This window comes from Astyanax mexicanus, chromosome 1 (genome assembly GCF_023375975.1).
Source record: "Astyanax mexicanus isolate ESR-SI-001 chromosome 1, AstMex3_surface, whole genome shotgun sequence".
Classification (NCBI taxonomy): Eukaryota; Metazoa; Chordata; class Actinopteri; order Characiformes; family Acestrorhamphidae; genus Astyanax; species Astyanax mexicanus.
Genome location: NC_064408.1, coordinates 22,171,137 through 22,197,257, shown reverse-complemented (window position 1 = coordinate 22,197,257; position 26,121 = coordinate 22,171,137). Strand labels below are relative to the sequence as shown.

Genomic DNA, 26,121 nt, shown 5'->3' with positions numbered 1-26,121 from the left:
AACACACGCCACATGATCCTGAAGCATTCTTTGGCTTCAATGAGACAAGACAAAAATAACTGAACCAATACTACCAATAAGAGACAACTTCCATTTCTGAATCAGTTTCTCTGATTTTGCTATTTATAGGTTTATGTTTGAGTAAAATGAACATTTTTGTTTTGTGCTATAAACTACGGACTACATTTCTCCCAAATTCCGAATAAAAATGTTGTCAACTAGAGCATTTATTTGTAAAAATGAGTAATGGCTTCATATTTATAAAGTTAGTTCAGACTAAAGAGTTCAGAAATCAATGTTTGGTGCAATAACTCTGATTTTCAATCACAGTTTTCATGCATCTTGGCATGTTCTCCTCCACCAGTCTTACACACTGCTTTTGGATAACTGTATGCCACTCCTGGTGCACAATTTCAAGCAGTTTAGCTTGGTTTGATGGTTGTGATCAATCATTTTCCTCTTGATTATATTCAAGAGGTTTTCAATTTGGTAAAATCAAGGAAACTCATCATTTTTAAGTGATCTCTTATTTTTTTCCAGAGCTGTATGTGTATACTGTATATATCCTTTACATCCAAATGGAAAATCTACATATTTGTATGTATGTGTAATAACATATACATTAGTTTAACACTCTATATGGTAAAACATATTGAGACGCTTGCTCATAATTTGAGTGGATTAATACATTTTTGGAACTGTATTTAATTTTTGTCATCCTCAACGCATCCCATAATTAAACAATTGAACACAATCACTCTAGAGAACACAGTTACGCTGCTCCACAGCTCCCACACCTGGAATTAAGTACGGTGCTAATGGGTTCATGTTTATATCCTTTACATAGTCTTATTGTACTGAAAAGTACCAGTCAAAAGTTTGGACCCAACTTTTCATTCAATGTTTTTCTTTCTTTAATTTTATTTTTACATTTTAGATTAATATTAAATACATTAAAAAATAAAGGGATACATGTGGAGTTAGTATTAAACCTCCCCTTAGAACGGGTGTGTCTGCACATTTCTGGACAGTATAATACATGTACTGTATACGTGGAACACACAGTATGAATGACCCCCAAATCCTCACACTATAAAAGCAACCCCTCTTTGTGAGTGATTGTGGGTGGTGGGGGTTGTTTAGTGGTAATTTACAGAGGCTGGCTCCTCCCATGCCAAGGGGAGGGCAAAGGGGAGGGGCCAACAAGCAACCAAATGCCAAAACAGAGGGAGAAAAAGAGAGAGAGAGAGGAGGAGGTTAACAGAGAGGGATAACCAGCATGTTAACAGTCATGAGGTAGAGATGTGTTAGGCAGTGTGAGAGAGAGAGACAGACTGTAGGAGGTGTTTGGTTCTCACTGGTGACTCTAGCAGGATGACAGAGGACTAAAGAAGCTCATGAAGAGCCTGCAGCACAGCTGAGTCCTGCCATGTGCTTCCAGCCTGTTAATGAAGCCGGCACAGGGACTCCCACTCACTGACTGCAGAGACCAGGAGGAGACTGGCTGAGTAATACAGGAAAGCTGAAGCTGAGAGTCAGAAAGTGAGAGGTGGACAAAGAACAAGAGAGGCTACTGGATTGGTGATGACTTTCTGTGTAGGGGTAACTCTATACAACCTGCTGGAGAGGCAGCAGGTCTAAGAAAGGGGAAAAAAGACAGAAAACCGGAACAGCCACAGCCTGGTAAAAAAAACATTTATCTATTATTTTATGTAATATTTAATCTTGTATACTTTTGGTTTCTAAAATATATTGCATTTCCTTTTAAATCTGTAGAAAAAAGGATTTTCACCACTTCTTTTGTGTGTGAGAAACAGACTTTGTTGTGTTTCTTGATATTTCAGTGCTATATTAATTATAATTAATTATGCATGTTAAGTATGATTCTTAATACATGTGCCACAGAAATTGTGTAACCCACATTTTATATTTCATATCATAATACATGAGAATGAGAATAAGCTAACAGATAATCATTTAAACAAAAGTGGCAGAAACCTTTGTACACAAATGTATGTATGTAGTATTCCGTTGTTGTTTAATGCTATTTGAGTAGCTGAGGCTATATTCATGGATAAATCAAGATAATTATTAGAGATATGTATTATTTGTGATGATGAGAGTTATTAAAGTACAGTTTTGCAAAATATTGTAATTGTAAATGTAAATGATGTAAGTCATTTTGAGGCATTTCTATTGGTCCAATAACCATGAGTTGTTAAGATAATATGAAAGAAAACTTAAAATATAAAAATACAGCACAATATTAAAAAAATGGCAAAATAAGGTACAACATACATGTCCAATTTTTCATTTATCATACATTTTTTACACGATTAAATTATATATATGCATGCATTTGTATACACACTTTGGAAAGAGTAAACCTGTATAAGTTGATAAGTTGTGAGGTGTTATCTTGTTAGTAAAGCTAAACACTGGCCAGTAGGAATGTGCCATATCGTATCGTACGCAACAATATCGTCAACATTTTTTAATATCATGAACAAGATTATACCCTGAAATATTTATTATCACATCAGGGTACTACTTCTTGTTGTTTTTAGCAAAAGAAAAATTCACACTGTTCTCATTTCCCATTATATATCTAGCAGAGACAGATTATATCTGTCCAGTTTCATTCATTTTACTTTAATTCTGGATATATGAAGATATTTGGAGTGCATTAATAATATTATGACATTCTGGATCATTGACTTCTGTTATAAATCTTATAAAATTCTTGTATTATTTAATATCTCAGTTAGGGGTGTGCAATATCACATCATATGCAATAATAAAATGTAATTTTTATTTTGGTCCAGTAGTGCATTCTTGATTTCTTTTTTTTAATTCAGTGTTTTGTCATATCGCCAAGAGTATCGTTATCGCAAAATGACCATAAAATATTGTGATATTTATTATTTATATTTGTTATTTAAGAGCCATATCTCCCACCCCTACTGGGAAGCATGCTCATTGCAATACTTTGTAAATTCTCAAAGTTTCGAAATAGGCCTAAAAGTGGGTGACAGATAGTGGACGGGACATTCTCTTTCTAAGGTGTGCGGACACAATGTAACATTCCTCACACTCACACTTCTATGTCATAGAATGCATTACCACCCACAGTGAACAGTGCAGTGGATGGTAACGATCATGACCAGCAGCATCTGGCTAGATTTGTCTGTGTAAACAGGCAGAAATCACATGGGATATGACATGGGACACAATTTTAGTTCCTCAACAGTGCTATGACTTTCAGCATGTCAGTGTACTAGCTATTCATTATTATGAAAACAGATGCACGTGTCTGAGAGAGTGAAAGAGGGTGAAAGAAACAGAGAGAGAGAGAGAGAGAATGAGTCAGTGAAAAACAGAAAGAAAGCTGTAAACACGCAAAACGCTCTCCCCTGCAACACGAGACAAGCTTAATGTCAAACAGACTTTAGGGAGAGGAGGAACTGAACAGTGGCCAACACTAACACATTACACATGAAAAGAACAACTCCCTATAATCAAATGTTACATCTGAAACTTTTGTTCCATGGAAAAGCCCCCTCCTGGAATCCTGTTCCTATATTCCATGGAATATTATGTGGGCTTGTGGTTTTGGGTGACTGTGTGTCCCCTCAGATCTTGTCTGATTGGTTATAAGGAGAATTCAGGGTTAAAAATAAAAATTAAATCACAGATCTATGAATATAGTGTGTGTGTGTATTATTAGTATCATGATATTCTAGATCACTGACTTCTGTTTCAAATCTGATAAAATTCTTGTATTTTTTATATCACAGTTAGGGGTGTGCCATATCATATTGTATGCAATAATACAATTTAATATTATTTTTTTGCAGTAATATATTGTTGAAATATATTTTTTTTAAATTAAGTGTTTTGTCATATCGCCAAGAGCATCATTATCGCAGAAAATACCATGAAACATCGTGATATTGTTTTAGGGCCATATCGCCCACCCCTACCCTTAACACTTACTGTCTTACTGTTTCACGCAACACAGATGCCCACTTGACCTGTGGCCTTTGAGCTCTGTGCAACCCGATCACCAGACAGTTCAGCTGACTTTAGCATCCTGAGTGTGTGTGTGTGGGCATGTCTCCGGATGCCAAAGCTAAAAGTTTACCCTAATTATTATTACTTATAGTAGTAGTTAAGAATAAAGTTAAGAATACTACTATTAAAAAGCACTGCCATTATTAGTTTCTTCTGTACACCTAAAAGTTTTTTTCTCCATTACAACAGCTACAACACTGATTGATGGGCAGGTATGTGACAGCTACTGAGAGCAGTGCCATAACTGTTGGACTTTCTGTCTGTTAAAAGAGGAAGCGCGTTAACAAAGTGTGTAATTTTTAGGGTAGCACCTACCAATACCAGGAAATTAGCTAAACAAGATGCTATACAAGGAGCACCTCGACATCTTTATAATGCATCACACAAGCATTACAGCACAACATCTGAGTTAGTCGGTAATCCGATCAATGCATTTAAATGAACTCATGTAATCAAATAATGAGGTAACTATAATACAACAATAAACTCACAAAACTCACAGATGTAATAAAAACAACATGCAAAACCAAAATTTAATTTCACAACTATGTTTTTTTAAACACATCAAGCCACAACATAAAAAAAAAAACATCTAGAAGACGAAGATGATTCAAATCCTTCAGTTTTTAGCATTGCTCTGAATGTGTTTTGTTACCATCTACCGTACCAGGGTCTGTTTTCACACACTTACAAACTGAGAAAAACCCAAGAATACTCCAGTTTAGAGAATAAAAAGCTGGCTGAGATTTAAAACTCAAATCTAAAATCCATCTCATTTTATCCAATTTCCTAATCTGATTTTTAGACCAACCTTTCTGCAACCTAAGAAATCAACATATTCTATCTACATGACTACTTGAATAATACTACCTAAAAGGTAAAGGTTAGCAGAGCTAACTTATCTTTAGTATTTGGTGGTTAACCAAACAAAATGACTGCATTTCTCTTTGTAACTTTGTTTACTCACATGTGACATGAGAAGCACTGCTGAGGTACATTTCTGATTACAATAGCACTCCTGAGGTAAACCAACTGTGCTTTGCTGGGCTGTCTGCTGGGATTTTAGGATACGCATTTCCTTGTTTTTCTGATTTCTGATTCTGAGTCTGTTATCTTTTTTCCGTTTTTAAAGTTATTTATGGTGAAAAACATGAATAAAAACCTAAATTATTGAAAACCTATGAAAAATTGTGTTCAGTATTCGGTTTCTGAAATGTTTTCAAAAATGTTAATCTCTGTGCATTTTCTTTAGCCACAGTATTTTCTTTAGCCATTATTGGAACCACTTCAATTGCTATGGAATGAATAATAAAGTTTTATTCTCTAAATAAAGCTTAAGTGCATAGAACCATTTTAAAAGTTTAAGTGTCACCACATCTAGTCCTGAATAGCACAGTTTGGAAATTTGGAAGACAGTGCACATCTTATGCTCTCCACTGCACCATAAGAAGCTCCTCTTCAGGTAGCGTGCTAGGTGAAGACTAAAGTGATGAAAAGCTCTACATAAGGGAATAAGTTCATGTCTAAATCCCGAAACCGTGGCCAGACACAGATCCATGCAAATGACCTAATGAGATGTGTGATTGCATAAACAGATCAGAACAGAAACATCATGCTGATAGATGTACGTTACACCCCCCCATAAGTCACTCTACAGTGAAATAACGCACTCAGGAGAGGAGGCAAGGAAAAGCCATTTAAGCCAAAGGGATCATTTATCTATCCTGGCTTTCCTAGAATGAAAGGAGCGGATGTGCTTTTAAACAACTGTGATGCTGCACTGCGCGCTTCATTTCACATGAAATATATGATGAAATATGTTATCCTAATGATCCTTTCTTCAGATTTCCCTGCCATCAGCAATGCTCATGTGCCTCCTTGTTTTTTTGTTTAATGGGACTAATAAGGAGGTCTGTCAGACACGAGCCAGTATACTGTTACTTGCATGCTTCCCAACATGTCTGTAAAGTCTCTATTACATACAGAGGCGGAATTAACTTATTTCTGAATGGCTATGATATAAAAACATACAATTACAATCTGCAGCAATCCAGATTTATCCAGATTTATCCAAATTACACTTGCATGTCTACAGTTTTGGGCTTTGATTTACCTTAATCTATACGCCATTTGTAACTTCAGCCCTTCATTTCCTCCCACCTTCCGAGTTTGGCCGACCTCTTTCTTTTGTCAGGGTTGTTTATGATACTCATGAGTCTGTGTGTGTCTCTCTGTGATTTGTGTTTAATCACTATAGTCAAGATAACACCCTTCTGGTGTTAGTGTGGAGGGTGAATAAGGGTATCCATCAGTGTGTCAGCATTTTTTTTAAAGAGAGAGAACCACTCATGCTCATTAGGTGGTTATACTGTACCTGTCTTTCTCCTTGTTTAAATAAAGTTGGCAAACTACGCCTTGTAGTTGGTTAAGCTTGTTACTCTGCCCCCGTCGATGCTACAGTACTGTTACACTCAGTATAGTACAAATAATGACGTGACAAATTATGTTTTTTTGGAGTGATATAAGGAGTCATAGAAGAATCAATTTGGGTTTTATAAAAAAAAAAAAAAAAAACACGCATGTTTGTAAAAGAGTGAATCAAGCATCAAGCTAAGGGTCTTCAAGCTTTTAAACGTTTTTTTTTTCTTTACACCTCACACCTCTTTTACAAACCTTTTATGGAACCAAAAGTGGTTCTTCTATTGAATTCTTGTGATTGATTCACCTGTACCAATGCAATAACACTCCTGACGCTCTTTGACTTTTATTATACCCTAAGCTATAAAGGTAATTAGTGGTTCCTAAGTTATACCAGTGAGGGAAAAGCTATGAACCACTGTAGATTCCATAGAGTTCAAGAAAGCTATTGCTACAAATAGTTCTTTGAGTGATTCTTTGAGTGAGTCACAAACCCTGATCCAACCTTACTGCAACCTAAGAAATCAATGTATTCTATCTACATGACTACTTGAATAATAGCTGAAAGGTATGAGCTGTACTGGGCTAGGATAGTAATGTTAACGAAGCTAACTTAGCTTTAGTATTTGGTTGCGCATCAAAAGAATGACTGAATTTCTCTCTGTAACTTTATTTACTAACATGTGACATGAGAAGCACTGCTGAGGTACATTTCTGATTACAATAGCACTCCTGAGGTAAATGTAATGTGATCTGTTTGGTTGTCTGCTGGGATATTAAGGATGCGAATTTCCTTCTTTTTCTGATTGTAGTTTTCCTTTTTTCTAAAGAGCTGTCATCCCGTATGTAATATTTTAATCCTAAATCTAACACAGGATCAGATGTGATTGATTAGAGGTTGAAGGTAAAGTTTGCAGGAGGGTAGCTCTCCAGAAGAAGGGTTGGTGATCCTCTTTTGGATCCATTAAGAACTCTGTAAGGCAGCAATTGAACTTTCTTCAAATGTTTAAAAAGATTGACCAACAGTGGTTCCTTTGTGGCTATCCAATGGTAGCTCCTTTTCACTGATGGATACAAGGAGCAGAGATGGTATAAAGTCAGTAATTGTGCATATATAAAGCAGATGTACTTCACAAAATGATTAACAGCTAAGTACAATTCTCTAAAATCTCCTTTCTTGCATAGGAATCATCCTTCAAAGAAAGAAGAAACAGACATGCCTGGTCTCACTATGAAGCTTTCGCTGCCCGTGCTGCTGACCCTGGCCTTGACAAGACCAGACTGGACTGTGTCTGGAGATGTTCAGGAATTCGACAGCAGAGATGAGGTTCTAGAACGAGAGTTCCTCTACGCTGGACGCAACAAGCGCTCCGCAGACCCCGAGGCTGCCCCATCGCAGGACAAGTGCTCGTATACCTTTATAGTTCCTCAGCAAAAGACCACAGGTGCCATTTGCGTGAACAGCAAAGAGCCAGAGGCTCTGCTGGAGAACAGGGTGAACAAGCAGGAGCTGGAGCTGCTGAACGGCGAGCTCCACAAGCAGCGGCGCCAGATAGAATCTCTTCAGCAGCTGGTGGAGGTGGACGGCGGGGTGGTCAATGAAGTGAAGCTCCTGCGCAAGGAGTCGCGCAACATGAACGCTCGGGTGACCCAGCTGTACATGCAGCTGCTGCATGAGATCATTCGCAAAAGGGACAATGCCTTGGAGGTGTCGCAGCTGGAGAATCGCGTGCTCAACCACACGGCCGAGATGCAGCGGTTGGCTTCTCGCTACCGTGACCTTGAGCACAAGTACCAGCACCTGTCCTCGTTGGCCAGCAATCAAAGTGCACTTATAGCACAGCTGGAAGAACACTGTATTGGAGGAGGGTACAGAGGAGGTGCCGTAAGTGCCGGTGGTGGTGGTGGTGGTGGTGGGATGGTCAGGCCTGCCAGACCCTACCAGCCTCCTGTAGTCCATCCACAACCAGCACAACCTCGCTTACCCCATCAACCCCCGGCCAGGCCATTCCACCCACCCGCACAATTCCCTCGTCACACCAACCAGATCACTAACGAAATCCAGAGTGATCAAAACTCCAAGGCGATGCCTCCACCACTGCCTACTATGCCCAGTGGAACTCACAGCCCATCCACAACTGACAAGCCTTCAGGTGAGTTAGTGCTTTAGATCCCAGATGCATGTGTCTATAGAACCGATACATCAGTGTAAATTTTATTGACGAATAGTTTTAGTCATAGTTTTCTTCAACAAATCTTTTTTTCAAAGCGAAAACAAGACAATAACTAAATAAAAAAGCATATAATAATAAAAACGATGACAAAACTAACTGACATTTTCGCCAACAAATAAAAACTAAATGAAAATGTTTGGCAGGGAGGACATCCAATCAGAACTGATTTAGTTTTGTGAAAGGTGGGGATCAGTTAAGAAGAGATCCTAACTAAGCATAGGTGGAGAGGCGGGACAAGCAGGGCACTCATCCAATCAGTACCCGTCTCTTTTGCAATAGTGCGGTCAGATACAAAACCCGGGAAGACCGTACTCGCTTGTGACCTGTCGTTACTTATGGGTAACAACACCACAAATCTCTCATGAAGTCTCTAAGTACATCCTGAGAGCATCTCTACAGGACAGTGAGTGAATGTATGTTTTGTGAGCTCATTTATAGAATGTAGCTACAGTAGGTGTGCTGGGTTAGTGCTGGAGATAAAACTAGATCCTTTAAAAGAAGTGGTTTTGCGTCTACAGCTCTGTTCAAACTATAATTTAACCATTTAAATGATTAAATTAAGGGTTTTACATTCCATACATCTAATTATGATTTCTAGAACAAAATTTCACATTTAAAATATTTACAGGGGCGCCGAGTGGTCCAGCGGTCTAAAGCGCTGCCACTATGAGCGGGAGGTCGCCGGTTCGAACCCCTGCTCATGCAGCTTTGCAATCAAGCTCAGCTCTCAGAGGGAGCAAAATTGGCCCTGCTCCCTCCGAGTGGGTAGATGGCACTCTCTCCCCACATCACTAGGGTGATGTCTGCAACACAGGGCGTCTGTGAGCTGATGTATCGCGCTGGCTGCTCGGTAATGCTGCATCAGCAGCAGCTCGAAAAGAAGCAGTGGCTGACTTCACATGTATCAGAGGAGGTATGTGTTAGTCTTAACCCTCCTGGTTTGTTGGGGCATTACTAGTGATAGGGGGAGTCCTAGTGAGTGAGTTGGGTAATTGGCCACGTAAATTGGGGAGAAAATGGGAAAAATTAGAAATAAAATTATAAAAAAAGAAAAAAAATATATATATATATATATTTACAGACACATACCTACAATAATAACATACAATAAATCATATATAAATATGAATATGTTTTACATGCAAACAATAATATTACACAACCAGTTAATATATATATATATATATTTTTTTTTTATAAGTGTATAGTTAATAATTCAAGTGAACTAATGAGGCATTTATTTATATTTACACTTTATATTTTAGTAGACTAAATTGACTGTAGTTTTAGTCGACTATATTCCTATGATAATTAGTCGACTAAATCGAAAAACATTTCAGATGACTAAAACTACAGTCAATTTACGTCACAAGACTATGACTAAAACAAAATCAAAATTTGTTATCAAAATAAAGACTGCGATACATCATGTACAGATACTAAAAACTTTAAAAGTTTCTTCACAGTAACAATTTAATTTAAATTCTCAAAAACATTTATTTTTGGCATGGTTGAGAGGGTAACCTCAGAACACAACAGACCCAAACCTCCTTTGTCACTAAGAACAAGAAGCAGATTGAGATGTAGGCCTTCACAGCATGCACCAGGAAACACCAGCAACCACAGCTAATGGAGAATAAATGAGAGTCATATTGCCAGAAGACACTCTTCACAAGCCCTCTTTCCAAGCACTAACATTCACGAATTTCATTTTCAGATGTTGTTCGGTAGTAAAATCCACATACTTGACCAAATGATGTGCTTAGATCATTGTGCCTAGCGTTTCCAAAGAAAGCAACAAATGTCTGAAGAAAACACACATCAGGGAGACATGTGGATCTCCCTCAAGTTAAGGTCAGCAAGCTAATCGCCCACTCGAAACAAATCCTTCCCCACCAGACCAACAGAGAAGCAAACCTCCACATACACATAGACCACCAGTAAAAACATATGTAAAGATATATAGAAGAGCTTAAATGAGGATTAGTTTGTAAGATTAATGGTTTTGGAATGACCTTTAAACACAGATTTTGTTCAGCTTTTTAGTTTGCAGCATATGGTCTTGGTTTGGTTTCTCTTTAAGCATTAAAAGTACCTTTATAACTCAAAACCACATATACTGTATTATGTACACAGTTTAATTGTATTGACATGACATCATAAAACAAACTAATTTAATAAAGCCCTGAAAAAAAGAAACAGGGATTGCAAGATTAACTCTATCATATCTCATGTAACTCTATCATTCTCATGTAAATGCATACAGTATTTCTACTTGCAGTTTGGAGATACTACTTTGGAGTATCTTTGGAGAGACCACTTCAGTTTCTGAATCAGTTTATTGGATTTTGCTATTAATATGTATATCTTTAAGTAAAATGAACATTGTTGTTTTATTCTATAAACTACAGACAACATTTCTCCCAAATTCCAAATAATAATATTGTCATTTAGAGCATTTATGTTTGCAGAAAATGAGTAATTGCTGAAATAAAAAGAAAAAAAGATGCAGAGCTTTCAGACCTCAAATAATGCAAAAAAACAAGTTCAGAAATCAATATTTAACCTGGTAACCCTGTTTTTTAATCACAGTTTTCATGCAAATTGGCATGTTCTCCTCCACCAGTTTTACACACTGCTTTTGGATAACTGTATGCCACTCCTGGTGAATAAATTCAAGCAGTTCAGTATGGTTTGATGGCTTGTGATCATCCATCTTCTTCTTGATTATATTCCAGAGGTTTTTTAATTTGGTTAAATCAAAGAAACTCATAATTTTTAGGTGTTCTCTTATTTTTTTCCAGAGCTGTATTGTAAATTAATATACTAGAAGTGCTTTTTCAAAATTCAACATTTTCTTGAAGCCACTGTCAGGAAGAAGACATACATAAATACACAAGATACACAATTTATTGGCCTCAAATGACATACACACAATTTTTTTCCCTTTGACATTTATATGAAACCAAAAGTACGAACCAATCAGGTAATAAAAGTCGCAATCATCGCTCTGTATCTGAATTGAGTGACTTGAAGATGGAATGGAAAACATTATAACCTCTCTGGGAATTATTAGAAGCACTTCCTTCCTTGGCAAAATGACATTCCATCATGGATAAAGCCGGTAATTTGCAGGCTATATAACACATTGAAGCAGGCTTACTAGATTTACTTGGATTTAATGAGCCAGTTTCCACATGGTTCCAACTATGCACATTCAAAACAGGGAAAACACCTGACAAATAAATGACACCGCTTGAAAACAGATTGATGGATGTCTGCCAGTACCACAAATGACACCCCCTCCAGCACATTTGTGTGATTTTGAGATAAATTTTCCAAGATAAGGATATTTTCCTCAAAATCCACAGCTATTCAGACAAGCCTGTGCACATTGGTAGATAATAAACTAAGATAATAAACAGACGTTGTTAGCAGTTAGCATTAAATGTTAGCTTTTGGACAGTCTTCAAAAAATGTTGGAAAAAAAAAGGTAAAAATTATTGTACAGTTTTTAAACAAAAAAACATTAAGAGATCATTAGCATTCGTTTTAGACATCCCACCTGCATGCAAACAGATTGTCTGATAACAGAAAACATTAGAAAACAGCTGGTTTTACTGGATTTTGTGCAAAAAAAACCCTAGCCTGTAGTGCAAGATATAGTTGTTAGCTGGTCATTAAGCATTTTAGCCTAATAGCCAATTTTCCCCAAAGCAGGCAGATAGCTAAACTACCTTTTTCACAAGCAGTTCATACCACTGACTCCTTAACAAGTCAGCATTGCACGTTTTTTTAAGCATAGCTTACAACACATATTAAGGCGACACGTGTCAACTTTTTCAACTAAAGCAGTTAGCAGCAGTTAGCATTTACACAGCATTCAAGCTTATCAACATAAAGCCAATACTAGCTTTATTACAGTAGCCGTTAAATTAGCTAGCTAAAGTTAGCATTTATAAACAGTAATTAGCCAAGGTTAACATTTACACAATAAATGTTTTAAACAGAACAACATTAAGCCAGTACTGACATTACTTAAAAGTAGCTATTAATTAGTAAGCAGTTAGCTAACGATAGCTTTTGTTAGCATAAGTAGTTAAAACAGTTAACTAAACAACATTATGGTCACACTAGTTTTTTTTTTACTACAGTAGCATTTAAATTAATTAGCTAAAGTTAGCTAAAGCATTTTAGTCCTTAATAAAGTGACATTATTACAACAATGGTAATGGTCAACAGTCACTGACTAAAACAACACTGGCATTATACAACAGTAGATATTAAAACAGTTAGCACAGTTAAACAGTTTAACTATTTACAACAGTTAAAATTAGTAACTAAAGACATCAGTTGAGGATAGCATTTACCATATTTTATGGATTATAAGGCACACTCCTATCAATGAACGTATATTTTCTGGTATATTTTCATACATAAGGCACAGCGGATTCTTAAGCAACAATAATAAGGTACAGAAATAATAAGCAATAGGAAGGTTTTGCTGCAGGCGGTGCTTAAGTAAACAAGATTGTAATTCTTAAAAAAAAAAATACTTTTTTAAAATCAAACGAGTGCTGGATGTTAATCGACACAGATTTTTCTTCTGAAAAAAGTTTATTTGGGTTACTAAAGCACTTTTTGGGTTACTAAAGCACAGTTTATTTACAGTAAGCTTAGATTTCCAATATTTTAACAGCGCCATTAGCCATTAGCGCTAGCCGCAGTTAGCAGCAGCACTAGCCAGCCGCTTGTTTTAACACTGTAAACACACAGTCTATAGTCTGATATACTCACCTCTGAACAGTGAAAGAGCTAGCGCTTAGCACGATTACCAGCTAATGCTAATGTTGCTCCAGCCTTGGTGCTGGAGAAACTTCACTAAAACTCTTATATAATGCTGCACTTCAGCAGAGTGGCTTCACTGCTCTTTACAACCTGACTGGTAAAATTCATACATAAGGTGCACCAGATTATAAGGCACACTGTTGATTTTTGGTCAAATTAAAGGATTTTAAGTGCGGCTTACAGTGCGAAAATGACGGTACACAGCATTGGAGCATATTGACATTAAGCAAAAGAAGCTATTAATCAGTTAGCTATTTACACAGTATTCAAACAGAACAATATTAAGGTCACACTAGCTTTACAAGAGTGGCCTTAAAACAGTTAGCTAGAGTTAGCATTTTAAACACAGGGCAAATGTTAAACCTAGCTAATTGATTTAACAACACTGGTGTTATATAACAGTAGCTATTAAAACAGTTAGCTAGGTGTTTAATTGAACAACATTGAGAACAGTAAACAGTAATAACTAAACTAAAGCAGTTAGTAGGGATCAGCATTTACACAGTATACACTCAGACTGACATTAGTGCAACACAATCCACAGAGGCTATTAAATCAGTATATCAATATCAACAAATCATTAAAGCAACACTGACACTGGTCAACAGTAGTGAGTAAAGTAGTCAGCTGAGGCTAGTGTGCATTTGTCTTCAAGTAGGATTAAGGAACCAGTCTGGGGCTCTCACTCTCCCTGGTCTCCCAGGGGCAAAAATTCCACCACATACCGCAAGTCATTTTAAAAACAAAGCAGGCTGCCAAGTCTTGCTGGGTGAGTGTGGCATTCCATGTTCGTTAACAATAGCTCGGGAGGCTGACACTAAGCTACAGCATGTGATGTGAAGAAAGGAGCTGTGCCCCTGCTACAGTATTCACAGTTACAGTCAAAAGTTCTCGCAATAATTGTAGTGTGGCTGCACTGGGACCTCTCAAGAGACAGTTGGTGCAATCTGATTATAATAATGTTCAGGGTTAGCACAGCTGGCTATGAGCTTTTATCCACACTGACCCAAAGCCTTCACAAGAAACTACCCTACTGAAACATCCAGTTTAAGTCCAGCTTTTGCTGGTAGCTGGTTTTGGATGGTCGATGTTGGTTGAAAGATTGGGCATCCAGACAAATACATGCCCCATATGTTAGTAGGTCAGCTACCAGGGCATGTTGCATTTGATTCTGGTCAAGCACTGGTTGAGCAGCTTGTTCATGCTGGTCAATCTGGTTGAGCAGCTTGGTCTTGGTTGGACAAGCTAGTCAACCACCTTGCATTATAGATGTGTTTTAGAGCATCAGTTGTAAAGTTGTAAGGAGGTAGATTTGGTATACAGTGAATAGCCCTATTTGAGTAAAGTTCTAATACATATTATGGCAAGAACTGCTCAACTAAGTAAAGAAAATGTCAAAGGTCAGTCAATTAAAAACATTAAAGAGCTTTGAAAGTATCTTCAAGTGCAGTCGCAAAGACCATCCAATGTCTTGATGAAACTGGCTCTTATCAGGACCGCCTCAAAAAAGGAAGACTAAGACTTATCTCTGTTGCACAGGATAAGTTCATCAGAGTTACCAGCCTCAAAACCCACAAGCCTACAGCACCCCAGAATAGAGCCTTCCTTCATAGTCTGAATGACTTCAGAATAAATGAAGTAGTTCTGGAACATCATTAACCTCCTATGACTCTAACTCTTAAATGGCAAGCATTTTTTTATTTCTCTTTGCTATTTGGGCTAACCGGCACCTGATCAGTGTAAAGACAAAGAATGATCTTTTTACATGATGTAGTTTCTGAGAAGAATTATATAGTTATATAGTTTTATATTTTGATAATACACAATGAAGTTGCAATTAGTAATGATGTGCAAAGCATTTATTTTGTGCCTGAACACATCAGCATTTTTAGAGCAAAATCTAGTGTTGTGGTCTAGACAACCCAAAATGTGATGTCTACACATGTGGATGCCAGGTCTTAGGAGGCTAACAGTGTAGCCAACTTAGTCTGCCACAGAAAAGATGGTGTTATCCACTATGCCTGTTCAGCTAGCTTGGTTATGCTGGTCAACCTTCATGGTCAAGCTTGGTCATTCTGGTTGTTTAGCTTGAGCTTGAGCTTGAGTTGGCCCGGCTATACCAGGCTTTGGTAATTTTGTAATGGTGTGTATTTTAAGTGTGATTATTAGACAGTGAAGTACATGCTATATCTGAGTAAGGCAATGGGAGTTGTTTAAAGTGGGAAATGTTTAAAGAGAAACCAGACAGATACTGACGAGAACAATAATGGCAGATGTGCACCTCAGCATGTCTCCCCTAAATTAGAACTTGGCACACTTGGTACACAGTGTTTTTAAAGAGGAGGAGAGCAGACAGAGGAAGTGAACCAGAAGGACAACTAAAGGTGATACAGTGATACAGTGGGTGGTCATTACAACAAAACATCTACTAGTAGGGGAAAAGCCTTAAATGACTTCTGGTAGCTATATTCATGGCAATCGCTCAAAATGAAAGCAATAATCCTTCAGATTACATTTTTTATAATATTTATTGATTCACCCAGTCACAGAGTGCTAGGAATATATTATAGAAGGCATTGCATAAAAAAAATTCTAACCATCTGCTTTAACTGAACAATTAAACGACTAAAAATCTAGTGCGTTGTGCCATGCCATATATCATGAACAGGAATTAGTAAAAAAAAAAAAAAAAATACAGGGTAAATTTGCTTTGAATTGTTCATAAATGGACTTTTTCATTTGTAGCATAGCTTATACACAGTAAAACCCTCAGTGATAAACAGTCCACAGAGTTGGTGTTATTATTATTATTATATAACTCTTTCGAACAGGCTCCGCCTCTTTCTTTGGGGTTATTATATATAGAGGTATCTTATAAGTGTTCGTAAGAAAATGTGATTTAGTTGTGGTGGTATCCCTGATGGAGTGTTATTCATCTTCTTGGTATTGGGTTGGATGGTGGATAAGGGCCTTTACCCAAGAGTTATTGTATTATGGGAGAACCACTGTTTCCTTCTCAGTTTTTGATGGTCTACCGTATATAGTTTTGGGTTATGTTAAAAAATATATATACAAAATAAATTCAAACAAACTTTTAGAAAAATTAATTAACATTTTTGAGAGTTGTTTTACCCTGTTGGGTAAATTGTGTTAACACTGATGAGAGTTACTTAATTAAAGAGTTAAAATATGACTCCATACAGTTTTGAATTACCAAAAAAGTGTTTAATTAAAATTTTAACTCTTGTGGTAGAGTTATTTTACACCATAAACTCTTAAAGAGTTAATTCAACACTGTCAGTTTTGCTGTGTAGCTTAATGATTAACTTTTTTTTTTTCTTTTTTTTAGCAAAACACAAATGGGCTGAACACAACTCTTTCTCATTAATCAGGATGCAACTTAAAGTCATAACGAAAAGAGGTTGTGCACTTTAATATGGTAATTAAACAGTTCAACAGTCCAACCGGTTCTCATAATTTATGGAACTTACAGTATTAATGATGCCCTCGTACTTTCGGAAAACTCATCCCAGACACGGAAATTATATATTTTTTTTCTTTCCTTCACAGCAGACAAAATGACTGACAGCTTCAGACTAGCTACTGAAGAACCCAGTGTTAGCCTTACCACTGCTAAAATTAAAGACCACAGTCATGGAAGGCCATGTGCCGGTGTTGCTCTTGGACTACTAAAATTCAACAAGAGGGAATTCTCCTCACACAACAGCAGCCAATGCCTTCACTGAGAGCGCGGTTCTTGAGGAAGGAAAAATAAGCCGAAGCCCAGAAACATGCTGGGCAAATACCACACATTGAGATCGAGTGGCCTGATAACTGTAGGCTAAGTGGTTGATGGAGGAGGAGTTCTCACTGCCACAGTCTTTTCAGGATGTGACTGATACTCTTACAGTCTGGTGTGAAATCTTTCTAAACAATTAGCTTCATTCAAGTTTTGTGACATCTAAAAAAATTCTCATCAAAGTTGCTAAAAATAAATGAGCTAATATTGATATGCCCAGGGGTTCAAATCTGGACTCTAAATCTAGTTTCCAAACTTGGATTACCCTGTAATATGTACTAAATAATAACAAGCTTGTAAAAAGGCTGCTACAGTCCAATTTCAACACTGAGTGAAGTTGTCTGGAAAGAACTCTTTGTCAAGAACTTGGTCAATATCGGGTCAGACTTTTGTTTTCTGTTGTACATTTCAGTCCTGACTTTTCCCCAGCCAGCACTGGTCTGGATTACTTTACCTTTCTCAAACACCTACCTAAATAACCTAGCTATACACTGACCACTAAATATATTAACGAGCATTGAATTAATGAAAATGTCTTAACCCTGTAAAATGCCTTGTCCCATATATGGGCTACAGGTGTAGGTCTTGTTCACTTGTTCACTGCCTGTTCACTCTCTACTCCACTTAATAATTCCAGATCAGTAAAAGGAATTAACCCAAACACTGCATGTTTGAAAATAGACATAAAAATTAGACAAACATAATGAAACTAAAGTTTTGGAAGGCATTAACTGTTTAATTTGTATTCAGGAAATATAGATTTTTAAATAAAGTTCAGGAAAGGGCCAATTTTATGATTTTATTAATTATATTTTGACATTAGCAGATTCACTATATATTTTTATATTTTCTCTTACAATTTCAATTATGATTTTTAGTAATGTTTTTATTAAACATGACAACATTTTATGTAATGCTTAAATAGAAATCCTCAAGATTTAGTGGTGTAATTTCAGGCAGACAATTGACAAAAAATCAAGGCCTGTTTAAGGGGTTAAAATGCACATCCCTACTAGTGGTTTGGATACATTACCTAGCTAGCAAATGTTAGTAAATCTTAGCTAAAGCTCAGTGCTACATGTTCAGTAGAAGGTTAGCCAACATGCATTCATCTTGGAGTCCTTCTGGGTTCCAAGCTGATTCCATCTATATATTATCTACATTAAACACTAATATTGCAAATATTTACTCGCATTTTACTCCATCTCAGGTGATGGTGCACTTTAGGGGGATGCCGAGGTTGCAGTGTGTTTTATACCAGGCATCCTGTTGTGTGGATATAGGACTAGGGAATGGGTCGTTGGGTGGGATTCGAAGCTAAAGAACAAACAGATTTTTGAGAAAAATGTAGAATGCATTTTAGAATGTAGAATGTACTTAGCATGCTTCCTTTGTCTCTGATGACACATCCTGATACTTTTGTGAGTTCATGTAATACATACTGGTGCCTTAAGAGAACAGTTAATTAGCAGTTATTGGTTCTTCACATAGTGTCACATCTAATGTGTAAATATTACACAGTTCAGGACTGGAAACTAGAGTCAAGATTGATATCTATCATGATAACAGATCTGAATGTGATTTCTATCATCAGTATTGATTTATTTCCAATCAACTGACCTCAGCAGTGTTTTTTGACTTGCACATCATGTCTTTGAAACAGGTCCCTTTAAAGACTGTCTGGAGGCCTTGGACGAGGGTCACAGCAACAGTGGCATGTTTCTGGTGAAGCCAGAAAATGCAAACAAGCTAATGCAGGTCTGGTGTGACCAGAGGCACGACCCAGGAGGCTGGACGGTCATTCAGAGACGCCAGGATGGATCTGTCAACTTCTTTAGGAACTGGGAGACGTATAAGGTGAGATAAGATAATGGTACATTGGTTGGGATAGAGGGGCAACTATTGCTACATCTGCTGCCACATACAGGGGTCGGACAATGAAACTGAAACACCTGGTTTTAGACCACAACCATTTATTGTCCCGGGGGACAGTTCTGGTGGAAACAGGAGAGTTGAGGTACACATTGACTTCTGCCGTGATTTGGGCAGCCGTGGTTTTATGTTTTTTGGAAGCTTCCTCTTGCGTCCACAGTTAATCCTGTTGGATGTGGTTTGTCCTTCTTGGTGGTATGCTGACATTAGCCTGGATAGCGTGGCTCTTGATGCATCACAAAGACTTGCTGTCTTGGTCACAGATGCGCCAGCAAGATGTGCACCAACAATTTGTCCTCTTTTGAACTCTGGTCTGTCACCCATAATGTTGTGTGCATTGCAATATTTTGAGCAGAACTGTGCTCTTACCCTGCTAACTGAACCTTCACACTCTGCTCTTACTGGTGCAATGTGATATTAATGAAGATTGGCCACCAGGCTGCTTCAATTTAGCCATGAAACCTCCCACACTAAAACGACAGGTGTTTCAGTTTCATTGTCCAACCGCTGTAACACGGCACATGAACTACCAAGTAGTATCTTGTCCAATTATTTTGGTGGTGTCCCACAATAGCTAAATAATGCTGCACTGACCTGCAGGATATGTATGTGGGGTCTCCTAGATTCAATATAGATGTTATTTCTTTGCTTTGTGAGTCGCTTGTCTGTTTACAAGGACAATTTTAGCCACAGTCACAATCACTACCACCTACTGCACTGTCCACTATTGGTGGTAGGTAATGATTTCTACAGAGTATTCCCAGAACAAACGTTACAATACAGATGTTATGACGAATGTTAAATGCCCACACAGCTTTAGAAATTAAATAGACATGACAGTTGATTGAGTGTCTAAAACAAGTTGTTCTAAGAGGCCTTCATAAGAACTCAGAGCCCTTTTACACGTCAGGCACTTGGAACATTGAATAAGTGAATCAGAAATCTTTCCCATGTCTCGCTTACATAAGCTGAAGTACTTTTCAAAACACGGGCCACAGAGCCTTCCAAACACGGTATGTTTGGAGAGTTTTCTCTGCTCCAACCTTCTCGATTCTCAATGTAGGCCAAAAGCTATTCGCAGTCACGTTAGGGCCAGTGATTAAAACCAGCTTTAAATGATGCATCTTAACCCTGACGCTGTGGTGAATGATGTAATGACCTAACAGCCATAAAATGTGGTTTTCCGGCAGCCATATGCGTGATTTAAGGCCACATAGTGACAAAAAAAGTGAACAGATTAGCCTCAGGGTAACAAAAAAACAAACAAAAAAATAGTTTCTAATTCCCTGAAGAGAAACACCCAAGAAATCGGGATTTAAAATCCCAGTTTGCTTAACATATGTGACTTAATGACCTCAGTCTCCTGATGCAATCTGAGTGTCTGAAGGACTTAAACTCATCCTGTAATTACTGCGCACCACTGTCTTTATCTGACACAGTCTTGAAACAATCACTTCCAAAGCTAAATACAAGCAGATGATCAGATCGTGTCTTCTTTGGTCAATTGCTCTACAGTAACTGAAAGCATTCTTTAAAGTAGATTGTGGTAAGTGGTGATCTCTCATAGGATATGAGCATATGAAGTTTTATTGAATGTTTTATTGAGAACAAGGTGTTTATAAAGTCCACATACACCGATCAAACAACATTATGAGCTCCTCGTTTCAGTCTGTAATTACAGAACTACCAAAGTCTTCCTACCTGCTCAGTGAGGCAGGAAAAAAAATGGATAATTTGTGCAAAAACATGGAAAATTGTTGTGCATGATCAGTGTAATATAACAGTGTGTTGTATTGTGATAATTTAAAATACAGGAATTTTCACAAGAAGTCACCAATGCACTTCATGTATCCAATATTAGAGTATTTTTATTTTGCTTCTTATGTATCGAAAAAAGGAAATTGCACATCCTCTGTGGCTATGTGACTATTGTTCATACACACACTGCAATGAAAATGTTGATATAAAAAAATAACAAAAGAAAATCAATTATGTATTTACTATTATTATTAGAACAATAACAAATGAAAATAAACCCAAAATGTTGACAAAAATATAATCTAACGAGTTAAAAAAAAAAAAAAAAAAAAAACGAAATTCTCCACACAACCAAAGAAAATTACTAAAACTTGTAATACTGAAAAAAACGGAAAAACGCGTCTGGGGATGAAATTAAACAAACCAAGCCACACTCAAAGGAAAAATGTATATATAAACAAAACAAAAGAATAGACAAAAAACAACAATCTAATGACCGTTAAAATGGTATTAATATAACAGTTTAACAGCTGTATCAAACAGCTTCACCAAGGACAATAAGAGAAACCGGAGCAGCTAAAAAGGGCTTAACGTCCTTAAATCGAAACTTGGCCTGTCCACGGCAATCACTGAATTGATTAGAGCACGCACATCGTCATAATTGTGCCTAACTTCACCACGCCAAACCACGTAAACCTACAGGCCCAGAAGGTCTAGTTCACCGGAAAGAGGAGGGGTTAACCAGGGCAAACGACTTCCTAAACCCTGCCACTACCCCTTTTTGTAGGGTTAGAGCAACCATCAATCCATCCTTCCGTCCCTTGTGAATCACACGCACACTTGCACCTTTATACACCTCTATATGCGCGAGGTTAAAAAAAAAAGTTAGCTAAAGTAACGTGCAGTAACGGGGTGTCGGAAATGGTAACGGCATTATAGTTACAGTCAGAGTAATTAGTTAGATTACTCGTTACTGAAAAAAAGTAACGGCGTTACTCCCATCACTGCTCCCAATGCATTTCCAAATCTTTATAAAAAAATGTATAAAACATAATTTTTTCTGTATCTCTTTCTCTCTCTCAGCAAGGGTTTGGAAACATTGATGGTGAATACTGGCTGGGTCTGGAGAACATCTACTGGCTGACCAACCAGGGTACCTACAAGCTTCTGGTGACTCTGGAAGACTGGACAGGCAGGAAGACGTTTGCAGAATACGCCAGTTTCCGCGTAGAGGCAGAGGCAGATTTCTACAGGCTGAGAGTGGGACGGTACCACGGAAACGCTGGCGATTCTTTAACCTGGCACAACGGAAAGCAGTTTACCACCCTGGACAGAGACCATGACGTCTACACAGGTACATCTTAGTGATCAAGTCAAAATAAAACCAAACTATTTTCAGTTGCTTAGGGGATAGATATTGGTCTATCAATTCCAAATACAACTGCTATAACATTTGTCAATGATAGATTACAGTTATTTTTGATTTACTATAGGTATTAAACCAGACTAGTGATATTTCAATCAACCAAAAAGATTTACCATTTAGCTAATTTATGGTAGCTACACTACTCAACTCATTTTGTGCACACAATTTTGCTACTGTCTTTTGTGATGTTTGCTGCTGTAGCTTGGAAATTTTACAAATGGCTAGTTTGTGCTGAATATTGCATAAAGCAAGGAGTCTCTCTGGCCAATGAGCGCTCTACATGGTTTACGATTAACTTTTTATAGTAAATTTTTGAGTGGACAGGTATGAAAAAAGTACCTGGATCCTGGAAAATTTGACTATTGGAAAAGCAAAAAAAGCTGATTGACATCACCCTAGGAGTGAAAAAAGCGCCATCTACCCACCCAGAGAGAGCACAAGGCCAATTGTGCTCTCTCTGGGCTCCGGCAGCTGATGGCAAGCTGCATGATCAAGATTCAAACCAGCAATCTCTCGATCATAGCAGCAATGCTTTAGACCACTGGACCACTTGGCATTTATACTGCTGGACTACTCAGATTTAGACTGCTGGACTGCTCGGCCACAATTAGACATCTGCAAGGTTTACTTTTTAGTCCATGTTTGAGTGGACAGGTATGGAAAATACCTAGATCCAGATAGCAGGTACAAAATTAAACTATTAAAAAACATCTACCCACCCAGAGAGAGAGAAAGGCCAATTGTGCTCTCTCAGGGATCCGGCAGCTGAAAGCAAGCTGCATGACTGGGATTCGAACAAGCAATCTCCCAATCATATCGGCACCGCTTAAGACTTCTGGAATACTCAGAGTTTAGACTGCTGGACTGCTCGGCTACAATTAGACCTCTGCAAGGTTTACTTTTTAGTCTACGTTTGAGTGAACGGTATTAAAAATTTACATGGATCCAGATACCAGGTACAAAATTGGGCTATTGGAAAAGCAAAAAAAAGCTGATCGACATCACCCTAGGAGTGATGAGGGGAAAAAGCGCCATCTACCTACCCAGAGAAGGCCAATTGTGATTTCTCAGGGCTCCGGCAGCTGATAAAAAAAGCTGCATGACTGGGATTCGAACCAATCTCCCAATCATAGCAGCACCGCTTTAGACTTCTGGACCCCTCTGCATTTAGACCAAAGACCAAATCGGTGGCAAAAAGTGCAAAATTTCATTTTGTTCGATTTCAGACAAAAATGTACATCTCTACTCTAAAATAGAAGAACAATTACCACATTACTGGTCTCCGTAGCACTGCAAAACACCTACAATTGTCAGCCCAAGACAAAAAAAAAACTAAAAGATTATCCCTGGGTGGTCTTTTACAAAAAGTACAAAATGCACAATGACCCCAAAGCTTGGCCTGACACACTGCACTGCTGGCTAGCGGCCCGGCTGTTCTGTGGAGGTTATCTACACAGGGGTCCTGATCTGTACTGGCAAGCTATTGGTTCAGGACTGGATTAAGAAGGACAGGAAACAAACACTGTCCTCACTTAACTGAGGGAAAAATGATTTTTGTTGGGAACACTGACTGACTTTAGTCTTCAAAAACTGAGGTGACGTTTCATTGACCTCTAAAGTCATATCCTCTCTCTCTCTCTTATTCAGGAAACTGTGCCCACTACCAGAAAGGTGGATGGTGGTATAACGCCTGTGCCCACTCCAACCTGAACGGCGTGTGGTACCGGGGAGGTCACTACCGCAGCCGCTATCAGGACGGAGTTTACTGGGCAGAATTCAGGGGTGGTTCCTATTCCTTGAAGAGGGTCACCATGATGATACGACCCAACTCCAACACATTTCACTAGCAGGAACTCCATTGCTGTGACAAAAACTACATTCTTGGTGACTTACAGAAGTGCAATTTTTTAGACATTTTCATTATACATCTTGTGTATGTATATTGTATGTATTTGTTAATTTGTTAATGTTTTGTTTTAATATACAGCCAGACCATTCTCAATTTCAAAGTAAAAAAAAAGAATAGGGCTCTCCATTATTTGAGAGATCCCATGTTTCTGGATGCAGTTCAATGTGTCTTGACTCCATAAATTTGTACTAAAAATGTTTAGAATGCAGGCATTCAGAGTATAAAGTGTCATCCTCATTTTGCAACCCCAAAGATATTTTTGCTGAGGTGCCAAAGATGCTGAACACTGCCTTGTGTGTGAAATTTCACCCCTTGTGCAATTAGGACTTGGCCGAATGGAAAAGAAGGACACATTGTACAATGCTGTTGTTACTTTGCTAACATTTATACAGCAAGTCTTGGGATGATGTGCTAATTTGATGCTTGATGTTATCTGGATAAAGAAACTGAGCCTGGTAGGGGGTGTTCAGATGAAGCCGTTTCAGACTCTCTGGAGTGCACTTTGATTCATTGTAGCACTGGGATTCACAGATGGAGTCCATGTGGTGTAATGACGATTAAGTCGGCGAGAAAGCGCATAATTATTTGGCTTTAAGGCACAAAGTCCACCAAAATTAAGTGAATCTTGAAAATACACAAAAACCTGAATGGAAAAAAAATTGCAAGAAATGGCATGAAAACACCCGAAAAGGTCAAAGTGGAAAAGTTAGAATATCAATGAAGCCAAAATGAGAAAAAATGAGTGATTAAAAAAAAAGGTTTTTCAAATAAATGATAATGTATCAAGCCATCAGTGCCTCCAGCTCATCTGGTTTATTAAAGTCTACTTATTTTTATTTCTATTGCTTTATGTGAATGAAAGAATGACTGAATGAATGAATGAATGAATTAATTAATGAATGAATAAATGAATGTACATATATACAGCTCTGAAAAAAAATAAGAGACCACTTCAGTTTCTGAATCTCTTTTCTCAGTTTCTCTGATTTTGCTATTAAAATGTATATGTTTGAGTTAAATGAACATTGGTATTTTATTCTATAAAATAAAAATATTGTAATTTAGAGCATTTATTTGCAGAAAATAAGAAATGGCTAAAATAACAAAAAGATGCAGAGCTTTAAGACCTCAAATAATGCAAAGAAAACAAGTTTATATTCACAAAGGGAGTTTAGAAATCAATATTTGCTGGAATAACCCTGGATTTTAATCACAGTTTTCATGCATCTTGGCATGTTCTCCTCCACCAGTCTTACACACTGCTTTTGGATAATTTTATGCCTTTACTCCTGTTGCAAAAATTCATGCAGTTCAGCTTGGTTTGATGGCTTGTGATCATCCATCTTCCTGTTGATTATATTTCAGAGGTTTTCAATTTGGTAAAATCAAAGAAATTAATCACTTTTAAGTGCTCTCTTATTTTCTTTTCTAAAGCTGTATATGGTGCGTTTCAAGGAACCTGGGACAGAGTGCCAATCCAAATCTGGGCATATAGATATACACACATTTACAAACATACATACATACTCACACAGACAACAGGGCAATTTACAGGAGCCTACAAAACCAATTTCCCTGCTTTTGGACTGTGGGAGAAAACTGGTGTCCCTGGAGAAAGCTCTTGTCAACACAGTGAGAACAAGGAAACTTCCAGGTAGGGACTTGAACCCAAGACCCCAGTGCTGAGAGGAAAAAATCTCACCCTAAATACACACACAGTGTA

At 37.7% G+C, this 26,121-nt stretch overlaps 2 protein-coding genes across 3 annotated transcripts in view; one reads left to right on the top strand and one right to left on the bottom strand.

The window, feature by feature from the left end:
- LOC103027981 (ras-specific guanine nucleotide-releasing factor RalGPS1) overlaps nt 1–26,121 on the bottom strand; it is a 221,704-nt gene that overhangs the window by 87,842 nt on the left and 107,741 nt on the right. The window lies entirely within an intron of this gene.
- angptl2a (angiopoietin-like 2a) lies at nt 1,231–25,188 on the top strand. Its single transcript, XM_049474818.1, has 5 exons — nt 1,231–1,683; nt 7,678–8,645; nt 19,037–19,230; nt 22,147–22,417; nt 24,137–25,188. Exons 2-5 carry the CDS (start codon nt 7,709–7,711, stop codon nt 24,334–24,336), a joined length of 1,602 nt encoding a protein of 533 aa, XP_049330775.1. The 5' UTR covers nt 1,231–1,683; nt 7,678–7,708; the 3' UTR covers nt 24,337–25,188.